This window comes from Penicillium concentricum (genome assembly GCF_028827145.1).
Source record: "Penicillium concentricum strain IBT 3081 chromosome Unknown utg000002l_segment0_segment0, whole genome shotgun sequence".
Lineage (NCBI taxonomy): Eukaryota > Fungi > Ascomycota > Eurotiomycetes > Eurotiales > Aspergillaceae > Penicillium > Penicillium concentricum.
The window spans coordinates 9070571-9096377 of NW_026622755.1; the positions used below are offsets into that span (position 1 = coordinate 9070571).

Below are 25807 nucleotides of genomic sequence, written 5' to 3' on the forward strand. Positions count from 1 at the left end.
TTCTTACTCATTTCAACCAGCTCTCATTGTTGAGGAATGTTAGCCCTTTGAGGCTGTGGTATACTCGAGGGCCGTTATGCTTTCATCGTCTAAAGCCTCCAGAAGACCTTCATGGGCGTATCATATAGTCCAGATCACAGTTACGGTCGGTCTGTGGTCTTCGATTCAAAAAATCTGTCTACTCTCTCATGTCTTTTCAACAAAGCCTGTTGGCGATCTTTCGGCATGACAGCGAAGGTGTCTTGGGAGATTTTGGGTTCAACATTTTGATCTTGTATGGAGCGCTGGAGGTTCGAGTTTGAGGCGTCTCTAGGTAGATAATATCAGAGATGTTCTTTTATTTCAAATAGCATAGGCTTTGAACTCAACTTGTTCGTGGAATTTAGTTATACAGATAGGAGGTGTCTAAAGTACGAGAGTTGAGAAAGAAGGGAAATGAAATAGCCTGGTCCTTTTCGTTTGCAGGTTAAACGAAATAAACAAAGGCACCCTGAAACCCTAAACCCTGGACCTTACACGAATTTTGAACTGCAGAGCCAAAATGTTGGTTGATGAGGATGAGAAGTTGGAATTAGGCCGAGAGTACATATTTATACAGACACACCTCAGGAAGTGCTCAACATTTCATAGTGAAAGAGCGCCAGTGCACTTGCATCATGCGACTCCTAGTCCATTGGTGTGGACTTTTCGGCTTGGGTTGTCTTCTTGGGAACTCTCGCGACGCCTTGATGTTGGGTATTGGAATAGGTATTGATGATGTCGTGTATTTAGTGAGGTGGATAGATGGTATATCTGGTATAAATGGAACGCTTTTTCCGCTCCCTCGGAAACAAAGACGTTAATGTAAATGATACAATATAAAACAAACAAGATATATCGCTAAATCAAACAAATGCGCATCTGAATCTACAAACTGAAGATTCCACTCCTCTTTTTTCCATGCGGGTAGACAATCAAAGCGGAGATAAACAGCCCAACGGAAATACCAATAGCTGTCTGGATCATACCATATCCCAACGAGGTAAGCGAGCTATTAGAGGTCGCACTATTAGCAGCACTGGAGACATTACCAGACGCAACAGCCTCAGCATACTGCAAGCCAGAAATAATCGACCCACTAGACGCAAGACCCGATGGGACGAGGGTAAAGATACCCGGAATGATAGCAGCAGCCGCATGACCATGCCACAACCGACTATACAAATTAGCCAGAAGGCCAATCGTAAATGCGCCGACAGTATTAGCGACCTGATTGGAGCCGAGCTTCTTTGTGCTAAAATAATTCGTGACATAGCCACAAACACCCATGAAGATCGTAACCGGCAACTGTTTCGGTTTCGACTGATTAATCAGCGCTGCAAAGAGACAAAACAGCGCGACAAACGGAAAGTGCTGAATATATTCGTTCCCCCAGACCTCCGGGAGATTCGAACACGTTGACTCCTTCGTCGCGTTGTGGTCCATCAGCCCGTAAATCGTTGTACCAACGGTAACGCCGTACCCGAGGAAGAGCGAGTAGATAATCGTGAAGACAAGTCGGATCGATCCCGCGTTCATCTGGTGCGACTGTAGCTCGAGACTGCTGCTTAGTACGGCGAAGCCCGGTAGAATCATTGCGATGGAGGACTGCGCCATGGCTGAGAAGCAGAAGACGCGCTCGCCGTTGTGCTGGATGCTGCCGAAAGCGCGCGCGATGAAGGAGGTGAGGACTGCGGCGGTGACTTCTAGCACGTTTGAGTAGGTGGCCGAGTTTGGCGCGACGACGTGCTGCATGAAGCCTACTAGACAGCCAAGTACGAAGATGATAGGGAGGTCGACGGGTCGGGCGCTGAAGGCGTATGGGCCGACGGCGACGCTGGCGCAGCCCGTTAGGAAGATGAGAAGCCAGCGGTTGTAGCGTGGTTTACGTTGCATGATCTCGTCTAGGTCGTGGGTTGCTTGTTCGACGCTGATGACGTCGTGGACGACGTTTTTGTAGATGTTGTGTGTCTCTGCGAGACGGGAGAGGTCCAGCCCCTGAATTACGCGGATGATCTTTACCTCCGCGGTGCGGGTTAGCTGGTCGTCGAAGGACATTATCATGCATCCGGGGATATACATGAACTGGGCTTTGATGTCCAGTACGTTGGACGTCATTATCATGTACTCTTCGAGGCGGTGGGTTGGGGCGCCGTATTTCATTAGCGCACGGCACATCTGCATGATGTATTGTTGGCGAGCGAGAATGGCGGCAATGTGGACGGTGAGCTTAATGTTTTTCTTACTCTTGCGCTTTTGCTTCTTTCGTTCTTTGGGATTCACGGGTGGGGGGCCCGTGGCTCCAGGAACCCCAACCCGGCCCAAATCCATAGATGCATTAACGAGGGAGGAAGTATAGCTGTGGGTTGGTTTTCTGGGGTGATTGCCGTTGTTGTACCATTTCAACTTGTCTTTCTTTCCACCCGGTGTCACTGTCCCGGATGGTGGGACGCTTTCTGTGTCTTGGTCTGTTTCTGATGCCGTGGAGACAACACTCATTCGACTCGCAGTGTGGAGGTTGTTGGCATATACACGGAGCAATTGTGACAGAAGTCCTCCGGGTGGCCCGCCGGGTGTTGCCGTCCCATCTGGAGTTCCTGGGGTCGTCGAACCGGAGCGCGGTTCTTCGATGCGTGGCCCAGACTGTATCCCCATTCGTTCCACCAAATGCCGAGCTTGTGAATCATAGTCTGTTTGTGGGAGGCGAGCTTCTTCGTCGATTGCCTGGCGGGCCTCGAATCCTCGGATATCGTCTGTTGCTCCATAGTGCTCTGGTAACATTGGCGAATCCAAGCCATCAGCATCTCTTTCGGGGGGTCGTCCGAGCTTCTCGGCTATCGTCGCAGCGCCAGTTCGCACCCGCTGGCTTGCTGTCCGCCATCTTTGGATATTCGATATACTAGGCTTCAGGCTAGCCTCATCTGAGTGAGGGATTTCTGTGTTGGTATTGACATTGTGGTCATTGTCTTCGGCTCGGCTCCCCTCGGCTGTCTCCGCAGAAGGATGGGGAGGGATCGGCGGAAACTTTTCCTGCGCCTCCGACATGGCATCCGGCATGGCGCACAGCAAATGTGAAGCCGGAAGTGGGCGGAAGTGCAACTGTTTGCGTTTTCTCGAGAGATATTAGAGGAATGGACCTCTTTTAGACCACACGGCAGAGTGGTTAATGCGACAATGGTCTAACAAAACGCCCCACAAACGGTCGGACATCATTCTAAGAGAGAAGAGGAAATGGGGTGGATTATAAAAGGAGAACCTGGATCCTTTAATGAAATTTATGCATTGGACACGAGGATTTGTTCCTGGCCTGACCCAACTAGGAAACAAACCGGACCCGTGAACCCGTGAACCCCCTGGCTAATTTCTATCAGACACTTCCAAGGTTCTAACACTTTCAATATTAGAATCTTGACATTAACATCTGACACCTGACAGCTGCCATAAAAAAACAAGCTTCTCCCCCTAACTCTATATTGATTTCACCACATACATTCTATTTGAACATATATTTCTCACACCAAAATGCTCCAAATGCTTTAAGCAGAATTTTTTTCTGATCTAGATTGCGCGTCTAGCATTGGCATGTGTGGACCATGGTTCCACCTGGTTGGAATTTTTATGGGATTCTAACTGGGCCTATAGAAGTTAAGAGAGACTGTTGAGACATGCCATTTTGGATTCTATAGGTCTAGATGCCATCTAAGTATATGTAGTTCGGTTGTCCATACCAGTAAATCAGTAAATGTGCTATATCCGTTAAATCCATAGGTAGTAAGGTAGTGCTTAGAAGCATTACTCCAATCTCATTTGTACTCTATATCCAATTAAAAATGGATTTCATGTTCTTTTCTTGTTTATTCTATTTTATATCTGTATTCCTAAATTAATGACCTGCCATCACACTTACCCGGCACTCCCGACCTCACATCAATATCGTCATCAGTCTCCAACTTTTCCTATATCTTTACAATACATATATATACCTACCTACATTATACACAATAAGCATAAACATCAAACCTACACTAAATCCAATGTCCAAATCCAAATCCAACATCATATCCCCTGCAACACCTATAGCACTTCAACCTCACCACCTCCTCTCCCCACCCGCAGACCTCCTAACCAACACCGCAACAACCCTTACAATAACACCCCAAGACAACAAACCCCCTCACCCGCCTACACGGTCAACCGCATCCGCACACACGAAGCCCTCGACAGCCCAGACCGCAACGTCCTCCTTTACACCGTGTTCGGGAAACCATGGCCGAACACGAGTCGCATAGTCTGCGACGCGGAGGGTGTACCGTTGCTCGTATTACGACGTGCGTGGTTGTCTAGCGTCCGGAAGTGGAGTGTTAGACTTCCGGATCAGAATCAGCGGACTGCGGATTTACTGGTTGCTTCTATCCCATGGGCTGGCGATGGGCCGGGGTCTAGAGTTGGGGTTGGGGGTGGGTTTAGGCTTGAAGTGCGGTTGGTGAATGCGCTTGCGGTTAGGTTGGGGTCTGGGGTTATAGGAAGTGGGAGCGGATTGGCAAGCGAATTGGCTGTGCCGGACGAGCCGCCGCCTTATAGTGCTGTTTCTGGGGAAGAGCATGAGGGGGATGCGGGTGTGGTACAGAGAAACGAGAAAGAGATGCATCCACCACTGCCCAACTCACATTCACATCCCGCTCAGAGTCCAATAACGTCACCACCGAGGCATACACACCATCTTCACTCTCACTCCATTCTTCCCTCCTACGACTCAGTTCGCCGAGACTCACCTAATTCCCTACGAGATCTGCTCGATGCAATTGAGCCGCCGCAAGAGCCAGCGCCGGCTTCACCATTGCCTTCATCTTCGTCGCAGAATGCCCATGAAAATTCTAGTCCCGGTCCTGGACTAGAATATAATGCAGAAGCTGATGCACCTGGCTCAAAAGTCGAGTTGAGAGTGATGCAGCTAGCTGGGTCGGGTACTGGTGTGATGATGGGTAATCAGAAGATCATGCATATCACGCGACACAATGTGATAGACTACAGTAAATCCAAAGTGAAGTCGAGGCGGAGGTGGGAGGTTGAGGTTTCCGAGGGTGTGGATCTGTTACTGGTGGGTTTCCTTACCTAAATTTGGATGTGCTAAGGGTGTTGGTCCTATTCGAGGTGACATACTAACATACCATGTAGGCTGTGAATATTGTGTTGATTATGGCCGAGACTGTGTCGTCTCAGAATAAATGGAGGTAGAATGATGGGGTAATGGGGTTACTTGTTTTAATATAATAGAACTTACGTGCTGGAAGTATGTAAGATTGAACTGCTAGTTCCAATGGGTAAGAATCTTTGATTCTAAAGGATCATATTGCCCTAGCGGCCTCTCTCTTCTCTCGCTCGCCAAATTTTTTTAACCATACATTCGTCAAGGGAACAGATCTTCAATTGTTCCGTATTAAGTATTTCGTTGACTCCGGGAAGTCTTTCTCGTTAAAAGGAAACATAATGTCAAAACAGGGTCAAAACCAGCACTTGCGCGACAGGAATGTTTACTTCCAACGGCTTACGACTGAAGCTTAGCCAGGCGCTTGGTCATGAAGTCAAAGAAGGAGAACTGGCTGGGCTGGTTGCCGTACTCGTACACGAAGCGGCTGGCCAGGTGGCTGCCGAAAATGGCACGGAGGTAGTTCTCAGGGACCTGGGAATTATTAGCGGGTGTTCAATTAACAAGGGCAAAAGGAGATAGGGAGACATACACGTTCCAAAATGGTCTCCAGACCGATCTTGTCCAACAGACGACGCGGGAGAGCGTCGCCAAGCACGGAGCGACGGAGCGCAACATTGTCCCAGAGCTCGGTCATCTGGAGTTCCTCGTCAAGCTTGGTGATGGCCAAGCTGAGACGGTCACTGAGTACACTGCGAAGCACACCAGTCTGCTCGTGTTCGCGCCAGATGGCCTCGAACTCGTAGGCGGCGTTCGACTTGATGACCTCCTGCACTTCGCGGACGTAGGCCTGGTAGAATTCGGGGACGGTTCCGTCCTCGCGGACACACATGTTCTCAACGAACTCCTCGTCGTTGAAAGACAGCGAGGCCAGGACTTCCAGAGAGGAAGACGTGACACCACCTTTGTTGGCAGAGGCGTCCTTGTACAGGATGCAGCCGGCCTTCTCGAGACGCAGCTTGGCGTCCTGGGTGATGAACAAGTTGGCACCTTCAACGATGAACGGGATGATGCACTTGTTGTCCTTGATGAGCTTGCCGACGGAGGACAAGTCAATGGACTCGGGGCGACCACCACAAGGAACGAACACGTCGAACTTCTCCTGTGAGCGCAGGTGGTATGTGTTACGGAAGATCATACCGTTGTGGACAACCTCGCCGCTGGGAAGCTTGATGTTCTTCTCGTCAACCAGGATGCGGTAGCCCTCGGGGGACAGCTTGGTCATGTCAAACTCTGAGATCATAGCGCGCTTCTTGGCCAAGCGGATGAGCTCTTCGTGGTTCAGACCGTTCGGGTCGTAGATCACACCGGATCCATCAACAATGGCTCCATACTTCTCATTGGAGAGAAGGATCTCATTGGATCCAAGGTCACCGTCAGGACCACCGGTCTGCAGCTTGAGCTGTGTGGAGGGATCGATGTTCAGCTTGCGCTGGATTCCGAGCACGTACTGGCGGACCGAGAGGGTGGTCATGCCGTAAGCGTCGTGGGGAATACCGCCCAGCTTGGGGCTCTTGCCAGTGAAGAAAGATTTCCACCAGGGAGCGCCACGGCTGCGAGCGTGCTCGGTGGCCCAGTTGACAAGCTCAGCGGTGTTCTCATCGGGACCCATGAAGAGAATTTCATCCTTGCCGTGCAGATCAACGATCGGGTCCTTGATACCGGGGCTGACCGGGGGCAGGAGCAGATCGAGGATACTGTCAATGTACTTCTCGAAGGCGACCCGCGCCTTGTCCTGGTGGTCAGCATCCAAAAGGATGACACCCTTGGCACCGCCTTCGGGAATATCCTTGTTCTTGCGCTGTTGGGTATTGGCCAAGTTGTAGTTCTCATCGAACAACGAGCGAGCGTTGATGTTGTATGCTTCGCCGTTTCGGCTCTTGACGATACGGATACCGCCACGAGCGATGTCACGGAACCGCAGGTGGAAACCGCGGAACTCGGAGCTGATGACCAGGAACATGCCGTAGAGGGGTTGGGGGTACTCGTGCTCTGGCAAGAAGTCCGGCTTCAAGCGGAAGCTGAGAGCCACCTTGGTCGGGGTGAAGAAGTTGGTCTTGAGGATGGAGGAGTTGAACACGCGGAAGGAGGTCATAACCATCTCGTCGTGCTCGTTCATGGCGGTGCCACGGATGAGCTGCTTCAGCTTGGCGCCGTCGAGGACCTCGTCAACCTGCAAACGCAGGTAACTGAGGGTGGGGAGGAAGTCATCACCAGACTCCTGGGTCTGAACGTAGTGGGTGTTGGCGAAGTCAAGGTAGAGCTTGTGGATCAGCTCGGGGTATTTGTTGATAATCTCGAAGATGTAATCAGCAGTGAAGGTCTCCGTACGCAGACGCTTCTTGATCTTTGAGAGCAACTCTGCGTGGACACTGTTGTTGCTGTCCAAAAGAGCAGACAACGAAGTGTACTCTGAACCCAGACGGTTAAGGAACTGCTGTACAAACACCCACGCGCAGTGGGCGTAGATTGTCTCCTGCAAGCTCAGACGACCAGTGGCGAAGTGGCCCTGGAAACGGTTCTGAGGAATACAGTATAAAAGGGAGACCTCCTTCATGATTTGGTGGATAGCAGCCTCAATGGGAGGGAACTTGGCGGAGATCTCGGAGTTGTCCGAGGGACGCAGGTAGAGCGAAATCACAGTGATTCCGTTGGAGAAGCTCTCCAGGTACTTCCGCGAGCTGGTCAAGCGGTAGTAGTGGTACAAATCCGACAGAGCACTGAACAAGCCCATGGCGGATCCCTGGCGGTAAGCAATCACCAGACGCTTTTCGCGGCTTCCCTCGATCTCGAACATCTCGATGACAGGACCGGAGCGACCAACAGCCGTGGTGATGATTTCTTGGTAGATCGCCTTGGTGTTAGGGGTGGCCTTCTGTAAGAAACGCTTCTCGCCAATGATGTCGATATTGGTCTCATTCGGTGAGGGGTTGGGGTTGGCGAACTGGCACTTATACACGAAGTAGCAGCGGAGCTGCTGGCCATTGTCACCCGGCAGAGGGCTAGGCGAGCGGAAGGTCTCCACGCGGTAGCTGTTGGCACCCTTGGAGTGGTTGACGTACTTCTCGTCGATGCGCTGCTCGTAGCGTGGACCATCGATAGAAGCCATACCGGGCCTGCTAGTATCAATGTAGACAGCATGGTCCTCGGCCTCTTTGTCCAGACGAATCTCCAATTGCTTATCATCGCGGGCATAGGCGGCGACTTTGGCGGCATAGAGGGATAGGATCTGGGTCACAATAGCATCCACCGTCTCGGTCTGGAAGTAGGTATCGTCGATGCCAAGCTTGTTATAGAACCAGGTGGTTTCGGAGATGACAAAGTCACTAGGGAAGAAGCCCTTCTCTTCCAAAATGTCCATGACTGCTTGGAATTAGCCAATTGTATCATATCGATATCAATCAATTCTACTGACCTTGTTCCATCTGTTTCTGCTTGCCCTCGAAGGTAGCCGCAATGTACCCCGGGTCCTCCTCGGAGAGTACACGGTGCGGGGTACCGGGAATGCCCAAGTGAGTGGGCTGCGGAGACGGTTGTCGCAAGGCGCTTCCAACGGCATGATCTAAGTGCTTGTTGTGAGGGGGGTAGCGCTGGAAACCGATGGGGGTGCCGGAGCCGGAGCTTCCATCTTGGCTCGCAAAGGGCTTAGGCTGAGGGCGACCAGGCAAGCTCACGCTATGGCCATTGGGAGTCTCCGACTGTGGGGTAGATGCGGGAGACGACATGATTGAGTATGTGAGGTAAACCTCTTAACACGTAATGAGAAGATGAAAGAAGCTATATAGGACGAGAGCATGAGCTGAGATGAATCATCGACTGCGGCACGTGTTGGGAGATAAGGAACACAAAGAATGTTCTTATCTCGACTGGCAAGTCGAGATAACAAGCAAGGAGAAGAGGCAAGAGGGGGAAGACTTACTGGCAAATACAATGATCACCGATCGTCGCCATGGACTGAAGGTGATGAGAAAATGGAATGGTTTTTTTGAATCAGAAGTAGAAAATCCGGGGAACCCTGGACTTTATATACAAAACTTGATTCTCAACTTTTTTAATAGTAACTCCCTTGAATCTCTATTAATATCTTGATTTTATTTTATTACATATGTCCCGCAACACGCTTGGCCAGTTATAACCGATGGTAGGCGGGAGGTTCAACCGTATAGAGTCTCGAAGTCCATCGAGGTCCGCAGTTCCACCCTGGACCTCCCAAAACGGTCATTCTCTGTCCACTTTTGACTAAGAGCCGGCGATGCGTTGCACGCTGATTGGAGCTTAGCTCCCCTCCCGAGCTCTCAGGCCGAAGGAAAAATCCCGCTGCGTCATGCGGGCCGATATGAGAAAAATTGCCTCAAAGCCTGGAACGTGGCTGAGGCTACAGGAACAGGGGCGAAAAAGAGGTAAGCAGGTGACCTGAAAGAGACTGTTAAAACCGAAAATAGAGAGGATACAGGGTCACCTGAGATGTCTTAGTATATCGATGTATGATGTATACAGAAAATGATGTGATCTCTATCGAACATCGTGGAATGCAATGTGTCATGGAGAACCCACTCGGCTGGGATGAAAAGACGCCGAATTGAATTTTTTTTCACTTCCTAGTCTACTAAATGCCTCATTCTCAACGTTCCAGCCCGAATAGCGTCCCCCCAGATCGCATCGTGATTACCCTCATTTAGATCCACTGGTGGCTGTCTTGGTCCGGGGGATTTTCGCCATTGGGGGTTAGTTTGACGAGTTTGACAAGTTTGACTAAGGGCAATTGCAATTTGATGCAAATCTTTGTCAAATGTCCCCGGCCCGGTGATAAAAAAGCCGGTGCCAACCTTGGAATATCTCCATATCTCCATATCTCCAACTGGAGGGGCTCGAGGGGCTCTCCAGGGCTGGTACCTGGATAGATTTTGCGGGGTACCATCTTCCATAGTGCACGCTCTTTGTGGCCATTAAAAATTGCGCATTGAGGCCTTTTTACCCCAAAAACATACATATGGTCACATTTTTCACGCATCCCAAGAAAACCTGGGCGGGGCCTTTACGTGATTGCGGACTCTCGGCGGGCTTACGATTGGAAGATCCCGCCGCCAGCGGAGAGATGAAGTAATTCCTATCCTCTGGGGGAAATGATATTCCGTCCCCGTGACGTAAATAAGATAATTAGCCTCAGGCATTTGATCTTATTCCTCTCGAAGTCTGGGGACACTCTCGGATGGGCTTCCCGATCCCCCCCCCCCAGGATTTCTTCAGGATTTCTCCAATTCACTTGGATCAACTGGTTCACGGTTCACCTGAAACATAGAATGGATTCCCCGTGTTTCCAAAGGGTTCCGGGTTCCTGAGTGGTGTGTCATCATCTGACACGAGCTCAAACGCTGGCCACGATCACTACTGTTGGCAGTTAGGGAGATCCTTGTGCATTCAAGTGACAAGTCCCAAGACAGGACACGGGCACCAGCAGGTCAGAAGATCATCTCGAAGATAGTCAGGTCGCGTCTTTGAAAAGCATATTCTCTGCAAGGTTGAAAGTGGCATAGAGTTTAGAGTTGCAGTTGCAAAGTAGGGCTCTCGTTCCTGAAAGATCTTAAGTCGCCCAAGGGATGTTATAATTAGACAGATCTTCCAAGACGTGCAAGGGCCAGAATAGATCGCGATTCCAAACCCGATATTCGTCAGTGCTAATCTGTAGATCGGGCACCTTTCCCAACAGAGTGAGTCGATGATCGAAGTATCCCCTGCGTTCGCCTTATCATCCTTGACTTGGGAAGGTACACCAAGGTACTTATATTGTAAGTATGCCCAAGAGTGTCTCTCTTATCCTACCACAAACCTTGGAAGTCTGGCAGCTACAAGGATCTCCCCTCTGTTGATAAGGCAGACGAGTTGACCTGACGTGTTGGGTAGACCAACATTGGTCTTATGTATGTTCAGGTAGTCCGAATAGCTAGCAGCCCATGATCACGTCAGCTCACTATCATGCATAGGATGTGTTGTACATCTTGTACCTGACGAATTCATCCCACAGTTGGCGCCACAAATGCAAACAATGGTGTGGTTATCTAACACACTGGGCAGCCAACTCATCACTTCCCCTCTTTGACCTATCTCTACTTTCTATCGCAAGTGTATACATAGTCAAAAGTATCTTTAAACGAGCGGTGAGAAGGACAGGTCACCACGCCGAGACCTTATTTTACGTGTTCACAAAAAGAATGTTATCTACGACCGTTTCATGAGGTACATGGTGCACCTCAATATGCAAGTATACTGGACATAGCACAGAAGTTGCTGATACCACAATATGATACTCCCTAGTATATTATTGCTATTATTGCTATTATTATAGGCATGGGGAATTGCGCGATCGAAGGGGGGTCCAAAATTCCCGGGAAATGCGCCCTGAATCACCGTCGGAGACCCGGCACCCAGGAACCCAGTGGAATGGACATTCTAGAGATTTTAGAGTAGCACTTCTTCCCCCTTTCCCCCAGATAACGATACATTGTGCGTACGTATGTGGCAGAGGAGTGGAGTGTATTGCATATTGAAAATAGTAAAATCGCTACGCCCCTTGAATCCGGGGGAGAAGAATTGTGGAGTTCCCTATTCGGACGTCGATCAACGCCGTTGTAGAACGGTCAAGGGGACCTTGGTACTTTTGTAGCTCAACTTTTTTTTTGTGCCCCTGAATTTATCAAGGAGGTGAGAGGTGACCGTGGATCGTAATTGGGAAAATGCTAACCCCGGATCATGGATCGTATCCCTGCTTCAGCCACATCGTACTCTGTGGTATCTAGTCCGTATACGATGTAAACACATCTCAAACAAAGGATTTGATATGCGCCCCAGACTGTTTCGGTCCCTGGCGTGATCCACTCTCCCTTGGGATTTAAGCGAAGCTCCAAAACGATTACGGAGTACGTAGACAGGTTGCTTTGTGGCGTTTTGCAATATACTCTTTCATCCTGTTGGATTTGTGGAGTTATACTATAGGCGGGTATACCGGTTACCTTCAGCCGTCCCTTTTATAATATCCAACTCAAACCAGGGCTTTTAGCCAATTTTATCTCAATATTTGGAAGATCATCCTAATTAACCATGCACCTCGGAATTCGGTGAGCATGTCAAAAGAAAAAGTGCCGATTTGAGTGTCAATAAACGGTGAACCTGATCTTTTCCCCGGAAGAGTATATCGTAGGGTATATCACAAGAGCTCCGATTCCTGTCGCCACCTTTTAAGCCGATCTCCTACACCGCAACAGAAATCCTTACATAACCCCGGCAGTCTGGCTTCTCGAAAGGATCGCCCGTATCCGCCTGCCGAGGTTCAGAAAGTGTGTTTTCTCCTGGAAGGACGCTAGAAGGCGTAGAATCATGGAAAACCTTTAACTAACTCATTTCTAAAAAGACCTTGCCGATTCAACCGGTTTGGTCGACTTTCGCTAGCTGTTCCCGCCCCTGAAGCTAGCTGTTTCTATGGCAAATAATGTCAAAAACACAATACATATTGGTTGATTCATCGATTCTCACCCCCTGGTCTACTCCCCCACACCCTAACGCGTAAGGCTCCATCTCCTTTTTTTAATAAATTTCTTTTCTCCCCGACTGGTTTTCGGGGTTGGGCTCCCGCTGTTCCGATGGGGAATGTCTCCATCCCTGCCTCGATAACTGGGTTATTGGGCTGTTTAGAATGAGGCGATTAGGCTTGGCGGGCAGATCTCTAGGGAGTAAGCATTAGGCCTGGCCAGGTATGCGTGTACTGGGTACTTTCGTGCTTCCCCAGGGAATGTACTCCTCCACACTTTTACGGAGATGGCTTTTTCTTTTTGATTTAATTATCTGTTTTGGGTCTCATATCTATTTTCCATTTTAGATTATTATTTATGGGAAAAAAAAATATAAACGTCCCGTTGACCCTGAAATCGTTTCACTCTTTTCTTTCTTCTGTTCATTCACCTATACAATTATTTTTCAATCACATACTCAGCACCGTCAAAAGCTTTGCTATCATTCGCTCTGATCATCTTCCAAGTTTTCTACCGGAGCAATACTATCACTGCAATAATCAACTTAATTGAGCCTATTCGCCACAATTACAACCTATCATCTCAGCACAACTCACTTCTCGCCTCCTACACTTACTCGGAAATACCCGAATCCACTTCCTGTGTTTCTTGTAAGTATAACTCCCGTCACTACCCACATCACATCGCTCCGACCCGATCCCCCGAAACCGGGGTACTCGGGCAACCTCGGAGCCACAAGCTCCATCTATACGGAGCATATGCCAAATCAAAGTACAAAGCACAAGCATTCTGCACAAATAGAAAGCTGACATTCGATCTCGTGAATTTAGCTCAAAAATAATACAATCTCATCAGCTCCCAGCCGAGGTTGCCGATCAACTCCATACTTTCCCAAGTATAAAAACCCAACAAACCAACAACTTCAATCTGCAACCTATTGTACACGCTCAAAAAGAGGTTTAATCTACCATTTCAACCTCTACACCTTCAATCAAGAAATCCAAATCCAAAATAATGGCAACCGTCGCAACCAAAACCGCAACCCCCGTCATGCCTCCCTCCTTCTCAATGTCGCAGGATCTCTCCCGCGCCATGATGACACCCTCAACCCAAAAGGCAGAGAATAACCGCTCAATCCTCATCGATGGAATGCCTCCTGCGCCTCCGCCGTCGCCCGTCGCATACGCCAAGGGCAAGGCTTGCTACAATAACATCCCCAGCTTGAGCCTGGAGTGATTCGATCTCTTTATTGTTTGGTTTCGGGTTCCGTTCTCCCCATCCTTCTTCAAACGTCTTCTTCGGCTTCTTTTCCACAATAATTCATTGTACCATCATCCAATATTCCCTGATAATGGTCTTGCGCACATGGACATATGGGACTGTTTGACGGATTCACCCGTCCTGTCCGTTGTGCTCTTGGTTTGCTTTTTATACTACCCCTCCGTGACTTGATATCCGCGATGCTTGTTAGCCTCATGTCTTGTTTTTTTTGGTTATCTTTGTCTTTCCTTTGCGTGTCGCCTGTTGGATTTAGCGTGTTGCATGGCGGCGCGAACATGTATTGTCTGGTTCTGGTTTTTGGGTGCAGGGGCGCCTTCAAAAGTCTGGGGAATTGGTGTTTATTAATTTTGTTTTTTCCCTGGACTTTCAAATCAGAAATCAAAATTTGATGTTTCATTCATTATATGCTTTTGTGTGACCTTGAGATAATAGACACCTTCGCTAGCCCGGTATATAGCAAAATATGATTACTGTACTACCCTCAAGAGCTTTCTTGCTACAACCATAGAACCTAGGCAGTCCGATATTTGCACTCAACCTCGGGAAATCAGAGATACGGTGTGACTGTGACTTACATAATGGTTGCTAGAAGAGTAGCTAGAATAGTACATTCGTGCGTCGGGAATACAGAGTACCAACTACATGGTACAAGATATACAACTAGGAACCTGTAGTCCGACACGGGCAACGAACCATCTGATTGCTGCATGTGAGGATCTGCCGATCCCGACGTCACCCGTCTCGCATTGTGAAAGTAGATGGGGTTGCACAACCTGCTCTGTATTCTATGCAGACGTTCTAGATTCCGAAAGGGGGAACACCATATACAGCATACAATTGGTTCGAAGAGCAATTTATGTTGTAGATGGTATGTTGTACATATTTGCTGGATGGTATCATGGTTTGCATGATCAGTGGATTTTGAGGGAAACGAGGATGTCATTCCTGCATTGGCTTTGGGGATGACGTTACCCTCTAGATCCACCTGGGCAGTAAACTGGCGAGGATGGCTCCATCGATGGACTGTTCGAGTTGGGTGGGGCATGTCGTTCCCGGTAATTGCTTGTTGGGATGATTGTAATGCCATTCCTCCGGTGTCAGAGAAGGCAAAAATCAGCCATGTCTCTTCGTCACGGTGGTAGCATCTTTCCTTCCAGTAAGGGTATCAGTATCTCTTCACTAGTACTGCTCCTCGGTTCCCGGTTCCCGACTCCCGGCACGCTGCCACGTGACAGCACAACTCGGCTACATAGCTAGAGTGTAGAAACTACAACATACGTTGTAGATCTAGTGAGATCCCGACATCCGGTGCCTTGTTCAGGCGATGATCGACTGAAAGACACAGGGTCTAGACCCGAATTCTGTGTCCATGTCAGCACACTGTTGATCTGCACATTCATGAAGTAAGATCATCGCTGTCAGATGTTAAGTCCGAGTCGGAATCAGACCGTGCTTCATCAGGGTTGAGTTCTTGATTGAGATCTTGAATCAGCAGCTCAAGGGTCGCCTTGGCCTCCATGTCCCCTCTCGAGGCACGTTCGTTCAGCCGCTCGATCTCAGCGAGCTGCGCCTCGGTACGGGCCCAGCCTCGCTGTCTATCTGCCATATTCACCTGCCGACGTGTACTCATTACTGTGCGAACGGTATCGGATTCTCCCTTGGCGTTCTTGATCTGCTGCAGCCTTTGAAGGAACTGCGCCTGGTGGGATGGCCCTGTGGGACGACGGGGTACGCCTAGGGGATCGGCCCCCTGAGAAGACGCGGACTCTGGGGTAGGTCCTGTGTTTGGGAATCCTTCGGTAAAGCCTTGGGTTCCTGTTGGAACAGCGCTGGGGGCGAGGTGTGCCTTCCGACCGAGGATCTTCACGCTGTTGGCGGCTACAAGCTCGTAGGAGGGTCCACGGTGTAGCGGTTGAGGGAAGTGGTTTTTCGCGTCGGTTTCTGTTTCTGGGCTGGCAAAAACTAGCTCAGTGCCAATTTGATCGGCCCAGGAGCAACTGAACATTTGGTTGTGGTATGAGATGATTGGGTTGGTCGTGTGGAGGTCGAGAATTTGGATCCGTTCGTTGGGGAGGCTGCCTGTCTCGGCGCTCTCGATCGGATGATAAAGTTCACTTGGAAATCCTTGACTCATGTCGTCTGCGGGGTTCTGTGTATTTTCCAATGACGCAGCTTCCTTTGGGCGACGGCGTGGAGGCCGCACTGGGCCATGGTGGGCGGTCAGGTCCAGGTTGAGATAAAAGGTCTATCAATTGATTAGCAGCATTGATAGAAAAGGTCAATGATTCTTACCTCTGTCTCTGTGCCATATTCATATTCATATTCTGCATCGGAGTCCGAGTCAACCATTGTATCCATGATGAGTTCATGCAAGGTCAACCTTAGATCTGCCCAGGTGGAACGAAAAGCCCTGATAAGATAAAGCTGAGTCAGCTTTCTGCAAGCGGTGAGGTCAACCAGGTACCCCTTCATGTGTTCCCCTCTCTTCCAAATCAGGATATAATCAACAAATGGGACCTGGTGGCAAATATGGGCATAAAGATGTGCTTATTTTCTTTTTTCTGTTTCAGATGGAGGGGTTATTCCAATTATTTCCTCTCGCAATGAACTATATGTTGTAGATACATATGATATATATTATACCTTGTCTGGAACCTTGGAAGTAAGAGTTATGCCCAGCCCTGCTCCTTCAGCCTTATGGGGAAAAGAAAAGATTTCCACATCTCTTCACCGCAACTTAAACAACCTAGACAATGGGATCATCTCTTCGTAAGTTCCCGTCTCTTCCGCTCCGGCTCTGGACGGATAAGCCTATGCACTCGGTATATGGCATCCGGCTTGGCTATGGTTTCTATGCATTTCCGCAGGTTCCCGGTCTGACTAGTTCGAGATATTGGACCATTCTTGCCTTGTCTTTTTTCTTTTCTTTTCCTTTTTTTGCATTATTAATCGGGATATATTCCCTAGCTAGACTCGGAAAACCGGACTAACAAAGGGTTGTGTATTTTTTATATAGGTAACCCCGCGGTCCTGTTGTGTGCCCTCATTCCAACTCTCGTTATCTCTCGTCCTACTATAGTTCCTGGGGAATGCCCGACCGCTGCAGCCCTATCGCTTGACTCCCACTGCATTGAACCCTTAGCCTCGACTGGAATTCCCGAAATCACAGTCTATGAACATACCCCACATAGGTCTTTGGCCCTGACAGTCTATGTCGATTCGCTCCAGCAGATGACCCGGAAGGCCAAGGCAACAATTGCCGTGCTCTCGACCCTGATCGCCTATGTATCCATCAACAGCATAATCCACGTACTCCGGCCAGCTGCTTTTGTCTGGTCTGCCGAGGACCGGGAGGAGCGGAGCTGGATTGCGAGCTCGCGCTCGTGGTTCGACCGCAAATCTTGCCGATGGCTCGGCATATGTGGTGCAGCCCATTTACAAACCGTACACGGCGAATTCGGACATCGTGATCCAGCGGAGTGGGTAAAGGTGCAAGATGCCGAGCCAGAGGCATGGCGGTCCTGGTGGCTTAGCGGGGCTAGTGAGTCCGAGTGGGATGCCGAAGAGCGGGCTCGGCGGCAGATCCCGGACTATGTTTTCCACTATGCCCCACTCGTTCACCTTTATTCTGGCGAGCAGTTCTGGCCTGGGGATATCGCAGAGCACTTGCATCATACCACTCCGACCCTGAATTACACTCCAATTCAGGCCCAATGGGACCATCCGACGCTGGCCGATCTGGATGAGTTGAACAAGTGGGAAAGGGGCAGGCACGTTTTCTTGACGAGCAATGATGATGTACAAACGCGTCCACCGTGGCTGGAGGGCGATACGAATATCCCTCAAACAGATGAAAACAATAAAGAAGAACCCTGGGCTGACTGGGATGGTCGAATTGATGGTGATATTCCCGGTGACACGGAGGAAGATCGCGCCAAGTGGTATGATTTTCAACTGCAACAAGAGGCTGCCGCTGTACACGAATCCAACACCGATGAACATTTCCAAGCTCAGCAAATACTCAAAGAAGAGATCCGCAAACGTTATGGCGGAGAGAAAATCTACGATAGTGCCGGTGGTCGAAGCGATGCCCCTGCAATCCTGGTGGTGATGGACAAAGGCAACGGAATTGTCGATGCGTTCTGGTTCTACTTTTACAGCTTCAACCTCGGTAACACTGTTGTCAATGTGCGGTTTGGCAATCATGTCGGCGACTGGGAGCATTGTCTTGTTCGATTCCACAATGGCAAACCGAAAGCGCTCTTCTTCAGCGCCCACCAGGGCGGGGAGGCTTACAGCTATGAAGCCGTTGAGAAGATCAGACAACGGGTGAGCTCTCAATGACACGAACAGCAAGTATGGTCTTACTAACTTTACCTTGCCAGCCCGTTATCTACTCTGCCGAGGGCAGCCATGCCATGTACGCTTCTGCCGGAGTGCACGAGTACATTCTCCCCTGGGGACTGCTGCACGATGTAACCGACCGCGGTCCACTATGGGATCCCCTCCTCAACTCGCAGGCCTACACCTATGATTTCGCTAATGAGCATCTGCGGGCGTCTACCTTCAGCCCATCCGCCCCAACGGAATGGTTCCATTACAGGGGCCACTGGGGTGACAAGTTCTACCCACTAGGCGATTCTCGTCAGTATCGCTTTGCAGGCCAGTACCACTTCGTGAACGGACCCCTTGGCCCGAAGTTCAAACATCTCGACCGCCACAAGGTTTGTCAGGGCCCTGATCGTGCTCCCTGCGTCATCAAGAATTATATCGAGCGAGGGAAGCGATCTCAGCGATGGGGCTCGAGCGGACCGGGAGAGTAGCTTTTCGTGGATATCCATTCAATCTCGCAAGGCTCACCTATCTGTTACGGTTACGAATATCTGCCCCCTTCCCCTATTGTCAGAGTCTTCTGAAAATCTCCAAATTTATACCCAGCCCAAATTTAGCAAAGCACCCCGGAGATGATTATTGCTAACATATTTTTTTTTCTATGCTTTTTTTCTTTTTGATGTTTGCCCCAGATACCCCTTTGTTACTGAAGATCCTTGACCAAGGCCAACAGTATAGACCCTCCCACGAATGAGACCATGACCCTTCATTTTTGACACGAGTTGCATGTGCTATGGTGTGTTGATGGCTTTTATTCCAACCCTACTTTTTGCTTTCGGATCTCGGGCGTTCTACGTACTTGTTTCTCTTCGCTTGAAAGCTACCAACAATCCCAAAAAACGATTGGCCTATTAGAAAAGTACCCAAACCTAGGTGCTCTGTGCTTTCTCTGATCTACTGGCGTAGACTGGGTCAGTAGATGTCTTGGGTTGTCTTGGGTTGTATGATGATTAGGGTCCAATCCAATAACTCAGCCCTAACTCCATACCAGGACACCACCTTGGTTTACAACTGCGAGTATATCAAATAGAATGGCCATATTGATTTACGGCTGCGACTGTACAACATAATGAAAAGCATGTGCCCCTATTAGGGTAGAAAATATATGACAAGAAAACATAAATATTTTATTCAGTATCGGACCTCTATCCCCGAATCTCCCAGAGTCGGATGCCACCTTGCTCATTACCAACAGCCAACTGTTCCGAGTTCGGTGAGATAGCCACCGAGGAAATGCGACCCAACGGCGTGTTGGAAGTAGGCCAGTTACGATATACCGTGCAGGTAGGAAGGTGAACTGTAGAAGAAACCCGGTTAGCAAAGAACCCACAAAAGACAAAGCACAAGAGCCACAAAACATACCAAGACGTAAAGCATCACGCTTCCACCGACTCGCCATAACCATCATCTGCCCATCAGGCGCAAATACCAAATGGCTGATGGGGGTAGTGAGCTGATCGAGCACACGCACAGGGTCAGGGTTGCGCGGGATACCAGCCTGAGCCGGGGAATCCTTCTCAGCAGCAGAAGCATTCGCATATGCAGCCGCCCACTCGCGACGATCATAAACGTTAACAATACCACTGGAAGAACCGATCGCAACCCAACGATCTCCACCAAGCTGAGTCCGGCCAGAGCGACCACCAAGGCTGAGAACCGTCGTGCCAACAGCACCGGCATCGACCCAGCGCGCCACAACACGGCCTACACGGCCATCCCACTCAGACACTTCACCGTTCTTCGACACAACTGTCATACCCTCTCCGTCAGACCACCAGGCGAAGTCTGCGACACCGCCGCGGCCGTCCACACGCACCTGTGCGATCCACTGCGCGGTGTTGGCGTCCAGGACGTTGATCAGACCGCCGCCCTTGCGGGCAGTGCCGACCAGGCCGACGAAGCGGCCGCACGGCGAGAGCTTGAAGCGCTCCATGGACTTTTGTTCTTCCTTGCGGTCGGATGAGCCATTGACTTTGTCGACTTTTCCGGTGTCCAGGTCCCAGATGTGGAAGTAGCGCCGGCGGCCGGAGGCAAAGATCTTGTTGCCTGTGGGTGCGGCGAAGGCGGACGTATGAATTGGTGTGCGCTTGATGTGCAGGGAGGTGAGGAGGGGGTTGGGGGCGGGAGCGGAGGGAGAGATGTGGTGCAGGAAAAGGGTGGAGGCTGGTCCGGAGGAGAGCAGGAGCGGGTAGTGCGGGTGGAAGTTCAGGGAGTCGACGGAAGAGGGTTGGGATTTGCCGATGTCCTTCAGTCTCTGGATGTCGATGACTTCCTGGCGCAGCTTGCGCTTTCCGCCGGAGCGCGCGTTGTCTTCTATGCGCGTCAGGTCGGAAGCATTTTGGAGGAGCTTGGCTAGAGGCTGCATGGAGAGATTCTCGTTCTCGTCATCCGAGTCGATCGCCTCGCTGTCTGCGTCCGAGTCCGAGTCCGTCTTGCGGCGTTTGAGCTCAGGCGTGGCCCACTCTGGTGTCGGGTGCAGGCGTGTGAACTGTCTGCGCAGTCGTCGGACGTATTCCTTGCCGCTGACTACATCTTCGGCTTCGGTGTTGCGCAGTTTGCGCAGCCTGGCTTGGCTTGCTAGCGACACAGCGAGGCGCTCGTCGTCGCTGTCGTACCATACTGCGGGTTCGTCCTCTTCTTCGTCGTCCTCAGCGTCCGATGGGGTTTCCGGCGATGGGATGAAATCAGTAGTGGGGGGTGCACCGGAGTCAAGGAAGAAAAGCTAGATAAAAGCAGGATTGTTAGATCGAAAGGTTGAGATCTGTAAATGCATGGGAGTGGAGTCGCATACGTCTGAATCGGCTAGAGCAGCCAAATCCTGGCCCTCGCCTTCCTCGGCATCTTCGCCATCATCACTCTCGTCATCACTGTGCAGAGTAAGAGCCATACCGGCCTCGCGAGCCTGCTGGTCCTTCAATGCGCCCATGAACCCCTCATCGTCACCAAAAAGCATACGCTCTAGCTTCTTCTCCGCCTCGTCTTTTTCGGGCACATCGTCTTCATCGGAGCTCGTTTCGTCGTCCATCTCGACATCTGACTCCTCCGGGCGGAGATTGGCCGTAGTGTTCTCGAACGGAGACCGGGTGGTCGTCCGCTTGGACTTTTCCTTTAGCCCTACGTTAGGCATGGTAGTTGCTGCGGGAATATCTGCCAATAAAGCACAACTGCTTGCAGACTCGGTCACCGAATTGATACTTGAATGCAATAATGCAATTGTAGGCTGCAAATGTTCCTCAGGCGGAGCTTGAATATTTTTCTTCTTTGATTTTTCCAGAATCTGCAGAACAGGGCGGTGTAAAAGGCGGCATGTGATGTTGCCTTGGATTTAGGGCATCAAGCCGGGATAGTTATCAAAGTCCAAATAAACTTTGATAACCTCATTTGACATCCTCTATCCATGGATGTATGTAGCTATAAGAAATCGATATGAAGCGTCACAATTAGAGTTGAAGCTGTTTTTCTCCTTTTGTACTTTAAAAAAATGCGGTAATAAAACTAGGGACAAGCAGCCAGAATAAGAGACATTAACTAGTTGCTTCATTGTGGCTCCGGATACAATTCCTCAATACATATGATTGCAATAAGATGATTCGATTACGAGTAATACAAATAATAGGTATCCAAACTATCCAAATGCACAACCTGGGTGTGTGCACGCTAGGTAGCAGGGGGAATGATATGTAATAGTCATACTAATATGGAAGAGCGAAATATTCGTATACGCGTTAAAGATCACTAGTAACACCACAACAAAGCAAATATGAAAGCTCCAAAGCCCGAACACAAAGGAACATTCAGTGATGTGTTGAACTAGCTTTGGGGTCAGGTTCATCACCACTGCTACTCGGGCTCGGAGGTTCATATGGAGGAACAGGATTGTGATCCTCAGGAAGCAAATGCTCGGATTCTTGAAGAGCGAGAGCGTCTGCAGTAGCCTTCGGCTGCGAGGCGGTTCTCGTGGATTTCCCGGGTTCTTCGTCATCAGAATCAGTTGAATATGTCTCGTCCAGGCCGGCAAGAAGAGCCTCCCGACGGTCAGCATCATCATCTGTGGCAGCATCTCCAATCGTGTCATCCACCGCATACTGTGAGACTGGTTTCTTGATGAATATGTCGATGATATAATACTGGATGGCGTTCATGATGACTGGGAAAAGAAGCATGACGAAGAAGATCTGGACGGCGGTATTGCCCTCTGTCCATCTTAGAGCCCAGTCGCCGATTTTGACAATGAAAGGTAAGAGCTGGATGAGAAAGAAGACACATATTTTCATGCCGAGCAATCCCATGAAATAAACGATGGCCTGTTTGAGCCACCATGTTACCCGTGGGGGCTGGCCATAATTTCCCGACTCTATCGATTCTGGGGGATTCGCAAGAGGTGTGTAGGATGCCAAATAATTGAGCACACGGAGAAGGAGTATCAGAATGGGGATACCGAGGGTAGTCTGTTGCATCAGTTAGCCAGCAGCTCCTCAAAAGAGATCAAAGGAAAATCGGTAGAAACGCACGTCGATTCCCAGGTTCAGTAAGTAAAACGAGCATGGGTTCGGCTTGTACGAGTTTCGAATCTCCAGCTGGCCCGCAGAAAACATCGACATGACCAGATTTAGCATGTGAAGCATCACCGACCCGAAGACTTGTTTTGAGACGTCAAAGGCCCAGACCTTCACCGGGCGCTGTGGTCGTTCTCTCCACCTCTTAAAGACTAGAGATAATAATGCGAGGCCGCCAAGAGCAATCTGCACAAACACAGAGAATGGACCAAGCAGCTTGCATTCTCCTCCTTCGCCATTTGGATCCTGCCCTGGACTGGAAGAATTTGCTGCATGATAGTATAGTGTGTGTGCACCCGAGGGTGTTGGAATAGCTAGGGTGCCAGTAGCAGCGATAAGCGTGTTCGTGGCTATCGAAGCCAACGAGCCGGTCGTATCGCCCATCATTTATTAGTCTGGCAAAACCAGTAAGATAGTGAGAAAGCGCAGGTGGAAGGCGACATAGGCTGGGAACCAGATAGTAATAGTAAGCTAGTAACCTTGGGAAGGTTGGTCAAAAGCGGAGACGGCTGAGCCGGACGTCATACGCGTGACATCGAAATGAGTGGCAATGAATCGGATGAATGGATAAGTAGGAAGTAGTCTAAACTGGAAGCAGTTCTTTATGAGCGTAGTTAAAAAGAAGTTATGGAAAGGAAAACGGAATAAAGTGAGGGAGTTTCCACTTACGGTCGTAGGCGGTGTCAGTGTCCCCGCAGCGGGATCGACAAGATAGCATTTCTCTTCCAAGGTTTTGCACAGTACGGCTATCTAAGGGTCTTGGTCTTGGCATGATATTACTATCTACATACATATATGTATGTATTTTGATATATATTTTGTATGTAAATTAATGCCAAGCTTGGAATTCCCTGCATGATAGTGGGTATCATACGCCAGCCTTACGTAGATAGCTAGACCCCGGTTTTAGCTTGATATTGTATATCCAGATGATACAAAGCTCGAAACAGCTCAAGATTCGACTCGTTTGTCACTTCCAGGGGTGTGGCATTCAGAGGAGCCTTTGAATCTAGCATCTAGTCATAGCACAGAGAATGTTGGAGCAAAGTGGAGGGTCGAATTGACGAAGAGAGTAATAGTAGTAATGGTTAAATAGAATAAACATAAAAAGAAATCAGATCTCGCCGGTGTGTTGTTCACATCATTTCTGGGTCAATATATGACGACCAGAACCAGCCTCGCCCACCATCAAACCCTCTGAAATAAGAAAAAAACCCCAGGGAATAAAAAACGCCGGAAACCCCTGGACCAAGCCGCGATTGAATAGTAGAGCCGTTGCAATACCATGCGCAGCTAAATGCTAGCAGAGGGAAGAGAAAAAGAATTCGTCACATCATTCTATCCCGTGTTGCTGTTTGAGCCGTTCTAAATTCTCCTGCCTTTCCGTAATGTCCTCTTTCGTACGGACCATCTTCTCTGGCTGATGATACAAGACTATAACAAGACCCGAAGTTAGTCATCGCCAAAGAATGCCCGATACTCATTTGATCCATATGCAATACGTACCGACCAAGTATCTGTTCTGGAAGTTGAAACCATTAAGCTTATCGCATGCCTGCTTGGCGTCGTGAACGTCCTCGTAGACAACGAAAGCGGTTCCTTTGGAGGTATTGGCGATGCCCTGGCGAATTTGCCTGGAAATTAAATGGTATTAGATCGGGTTCTAGCACAAGGCCACGGGTGACTATTTACCGAATGGGGCCAAATTTGCCAAATAGGTCGAACAGTTGCTCGGCTGTTACGTTGTAGCTGTTGAGAAAGATGTCAGCGATCCGATCGCGATTGTAAATGGCGAGTTGCAGGGCTGATCCGCCGGGAAAGCGGGCCGGTGCAAAGCGGCGAAATTCAGGTACATACTTGAGGTTCTTGACGAAGAGAATCCTGTAAAAGCAGAAATAAGAGGTTAGCGCTAGTCACTTCAAAATGTCAGGGGTCTCCTAAACCCAACAAGCAAGCATTTGATGGTGAAATGGCACTTGTGCCGAGAATCGGGGGAGGGGCATGGAAAAAGTATTCTCACATACCGATTGGCTTCGGGGGCGAGCTTTCGGCTCATTCTCAGAGGCGAGAGAGTCCTAGAAGATGTTGAATGAAAGTGGCGACAAGAAAGATACGCAAGGTATCAGTTGCAGGTTGGAATAGCGAAGAGGCAGAAGATCAGAGCAAGGCACAAGAACAACCACGAGGTTTGTCTTGGCGGTGCGCTTACTTATCCCGGTTTAGTGGCAGTTGGTTCTTAAACCGTATGTGACCAGGTCATGTGATCGGGATGAGCGTGGTGATCTGCCAAACTTAGCACGTGATGGTATTGTGATGGTATCGGACTGTATTATCAAGACGGACGTTCTCGGCGTCGCCAACTTCCTTTGGACTACAGAGAATTGAGCATCTGGGGGAAAACAACCAAGTAAACATTATCGCATATTGTAATGAGTACTTTTTGATCTTTATATCTTATATATACCACTGAAAACTTTTCTAGTAAAAGTGATAGGACACAAACGTAATGTAGGAGCCCGCAGCTGTACCGTATACATACCTTCGAAGTTGCTACTCGACTCCCGCTTCTTCCTTCGCCTTAACACCTCGCGCTCATCCGCTCCTCTCTCGCTTTCGGCGCTTCATCCATTCGCATACTTGTTATTTCTCATCCAGTTGACAGGAAACGATTCCTGGCTACTGGATCTCATTCGATTCCCTTCCCTACCTGCCCGCAGGTTGCGGCGCGACTCTCGGCGCCTTTGTCCTCCCGCCGCTCGATTCGAACCCCCTCAACGCTCCGCGACTACTGTCGACCACCTACTTCGCCCTCAATCTTTCATCAAATATCA

At 49.6% G+C, this 25807-nt stretch overlaps 9 protein-coding genes across 9 annotated transcripts; 3 read left to right on the plus strand and 6 right to left on the minus strand.

Moving 5' to 3' along the window:
* Positions 1 to 906: 906 nt before the first annotated feature.
* N7517_007166 (threonine/serine exporter family protein) lies at positions 907 to 3075 on the minus strand (the record flags this gene model as incomplete). The annotated part of the gene is made up of 1 exon (XM_056724896.1): positions 907 to 3075. One exon carries the CDS (start codon positions 3073 to 3075, stop codon positions 907 to 909), a length of 2169 nt encoding a protein of 722 aa, XP_056581146.1.
* Positions 3076 to 3848: 773 nt separating this feature from the next.
* N7517_007167 (uncharacterized protein) lies at positions 3849 to 5253 on the plus strand (the record flags this gene model as incomplete). The annotated part of the gene is made up of 3 exons (XM_056724897.1): positions 3849 to 3859; positions 4099 to 5116; positions 5194 to 5253. 3 exons carry the CDS (start codon positions 3849 to 3851, stop codon positions 5251 to 5253), a joined length of 1089 nt encoding a protein of 362 aa, XP_056581147.1.
* Positions 5254 to 5551: 298 nt separating this feature from the next.
* On the minus strand, positions 5552 to 8949 carry N7517_007168 (glutamate dehydrogenase (NAD(+)); the record flags this gene model as incomplete). Its single annotated transcript, XM_056724898.1, has 3 exons — positions 5552 to 5698; positions 5757 to 8587; positions 8640 to 8949. 3 exons carry the CDS (start codon positions 8947 to 8949, stop codon positions 5564 to 5566), a joined length of 3276 nt encoding a protein of 1091 aa, XP_056581148.1. The 3' UTR covers positions 5552 to 5563.
* A 4812-nt stretch (positions 8950 to 13761) lies between these two features.
* N7517_007169 (uncharacterized protein) lies at positions 13762 to 13983 on the plus strand (the record flags this gene model as incomplete). The annotated part of the gene is made up of 1 exon (XM_056724899.1): positions 13762 to 13983. The coding sequence occupies one exon, from the start codon at positions 13762 to 13764 to the stop codon at positions 13981 to 13983; it is 222 nt and encodes a 73-aa protein (XP_056581149.1).
* A 1441-nt stretch (positions 13984 to 15424) lies between these two features.
* Positions 15425 to 16386, minus strand: N7517_007170 (TFIIIC subunit 6 family protein; the record flags this gene model as incomplete). Its single annotated transcript, XM_056724900.1, has 2 exons — positions 15425 to 16273; positions 16321 to 16386. The coding sequence occupies 2 exons, from the start codon at positions 16384 to 16386 to the stop codon at positions 15425 to 15427; spliced, it is 915 nt and encodes a 304-aa protein (XP_056581150.1).
* Positions 16387 to 16781: 395 nt separating this feature from the next.
* Positions 16782 to 18851, plus strand: N7517_007171 (uncharacterized protein; the record flags this gene model as incomplete). Its single annotated transcript, XM_056724901.1, has 3 exons — positions 16782 to 16797; positions 17045 to 18357; positions 18414 to 18851. The coding sequence occupies 3 exons, from the start codon at positions 16782 to 16784 to the stop codon at positions 18849 to 18851; spliced, it is 1767 nt and encodes a 588-aa protein (XP_056581151.1).
* A 714-nt stretch (positions 18852 to 19565) lies between these two features.
* N7517_007172 (WD40 repeat domain-containing protein) lies at positions 19566 to 21547 on the minus strand (the record flags this gene model as incomplete). Its single annotated transcript, XM_056724902.1, has 3 exons — positions 19566 to 19717; positions 19783 to 21142; positions 21212 to 21547. The coding sequence occupies 3 exons, from the start codon at positions 21545 to 21547 to the stop codon at positions 19566 to 19568; spliced, it is 1848 nt and encodes a 615-aa protein (XP_056581152.1).
* A 667-nt stretch (positions 21548 to 22214) lies between these two features.
* On the minus strand, positions 22215 to 23363 carry N7517_007173 (STIMATE family protein; the record flags this gene model as incomplete). The annotated part of the gene is made up of 2 exons (XM_056724903.1): positions 22215 to 22868; positions 22932 to 23363. 2 exons carry the CDS (start codon positions 23361 to 23363, stop codon positions 22215 to 22217), a joined length of 1086 nt encoding a protein of 361 aa, XP_056581153.1.
* A 946-nt stretch (positions 23364 to 24309) lies between these two features.
* Positions 24310 to 25032, minus strand: N7517_007174 (putative pre-mRNA branch site protein p14; the record flags this gene model as incomplete). Its single annotated transcript, XM_056724904.1, has 5 exons — positions 24310 to 24410; positions 24483 to 24610; positions 24669 to 24725; positions 24834 to 24857; positions 25001 to 25032. 5 exons carry the CDS (start codon positions 25030 to 25032, stop codon positions 24310 to 24312), a joined length of 342 nt encoding a protein of 113 aa, XP_056581154.1.
* Positions 25033 to 25807: the final 775 nt, after the last annotated feature.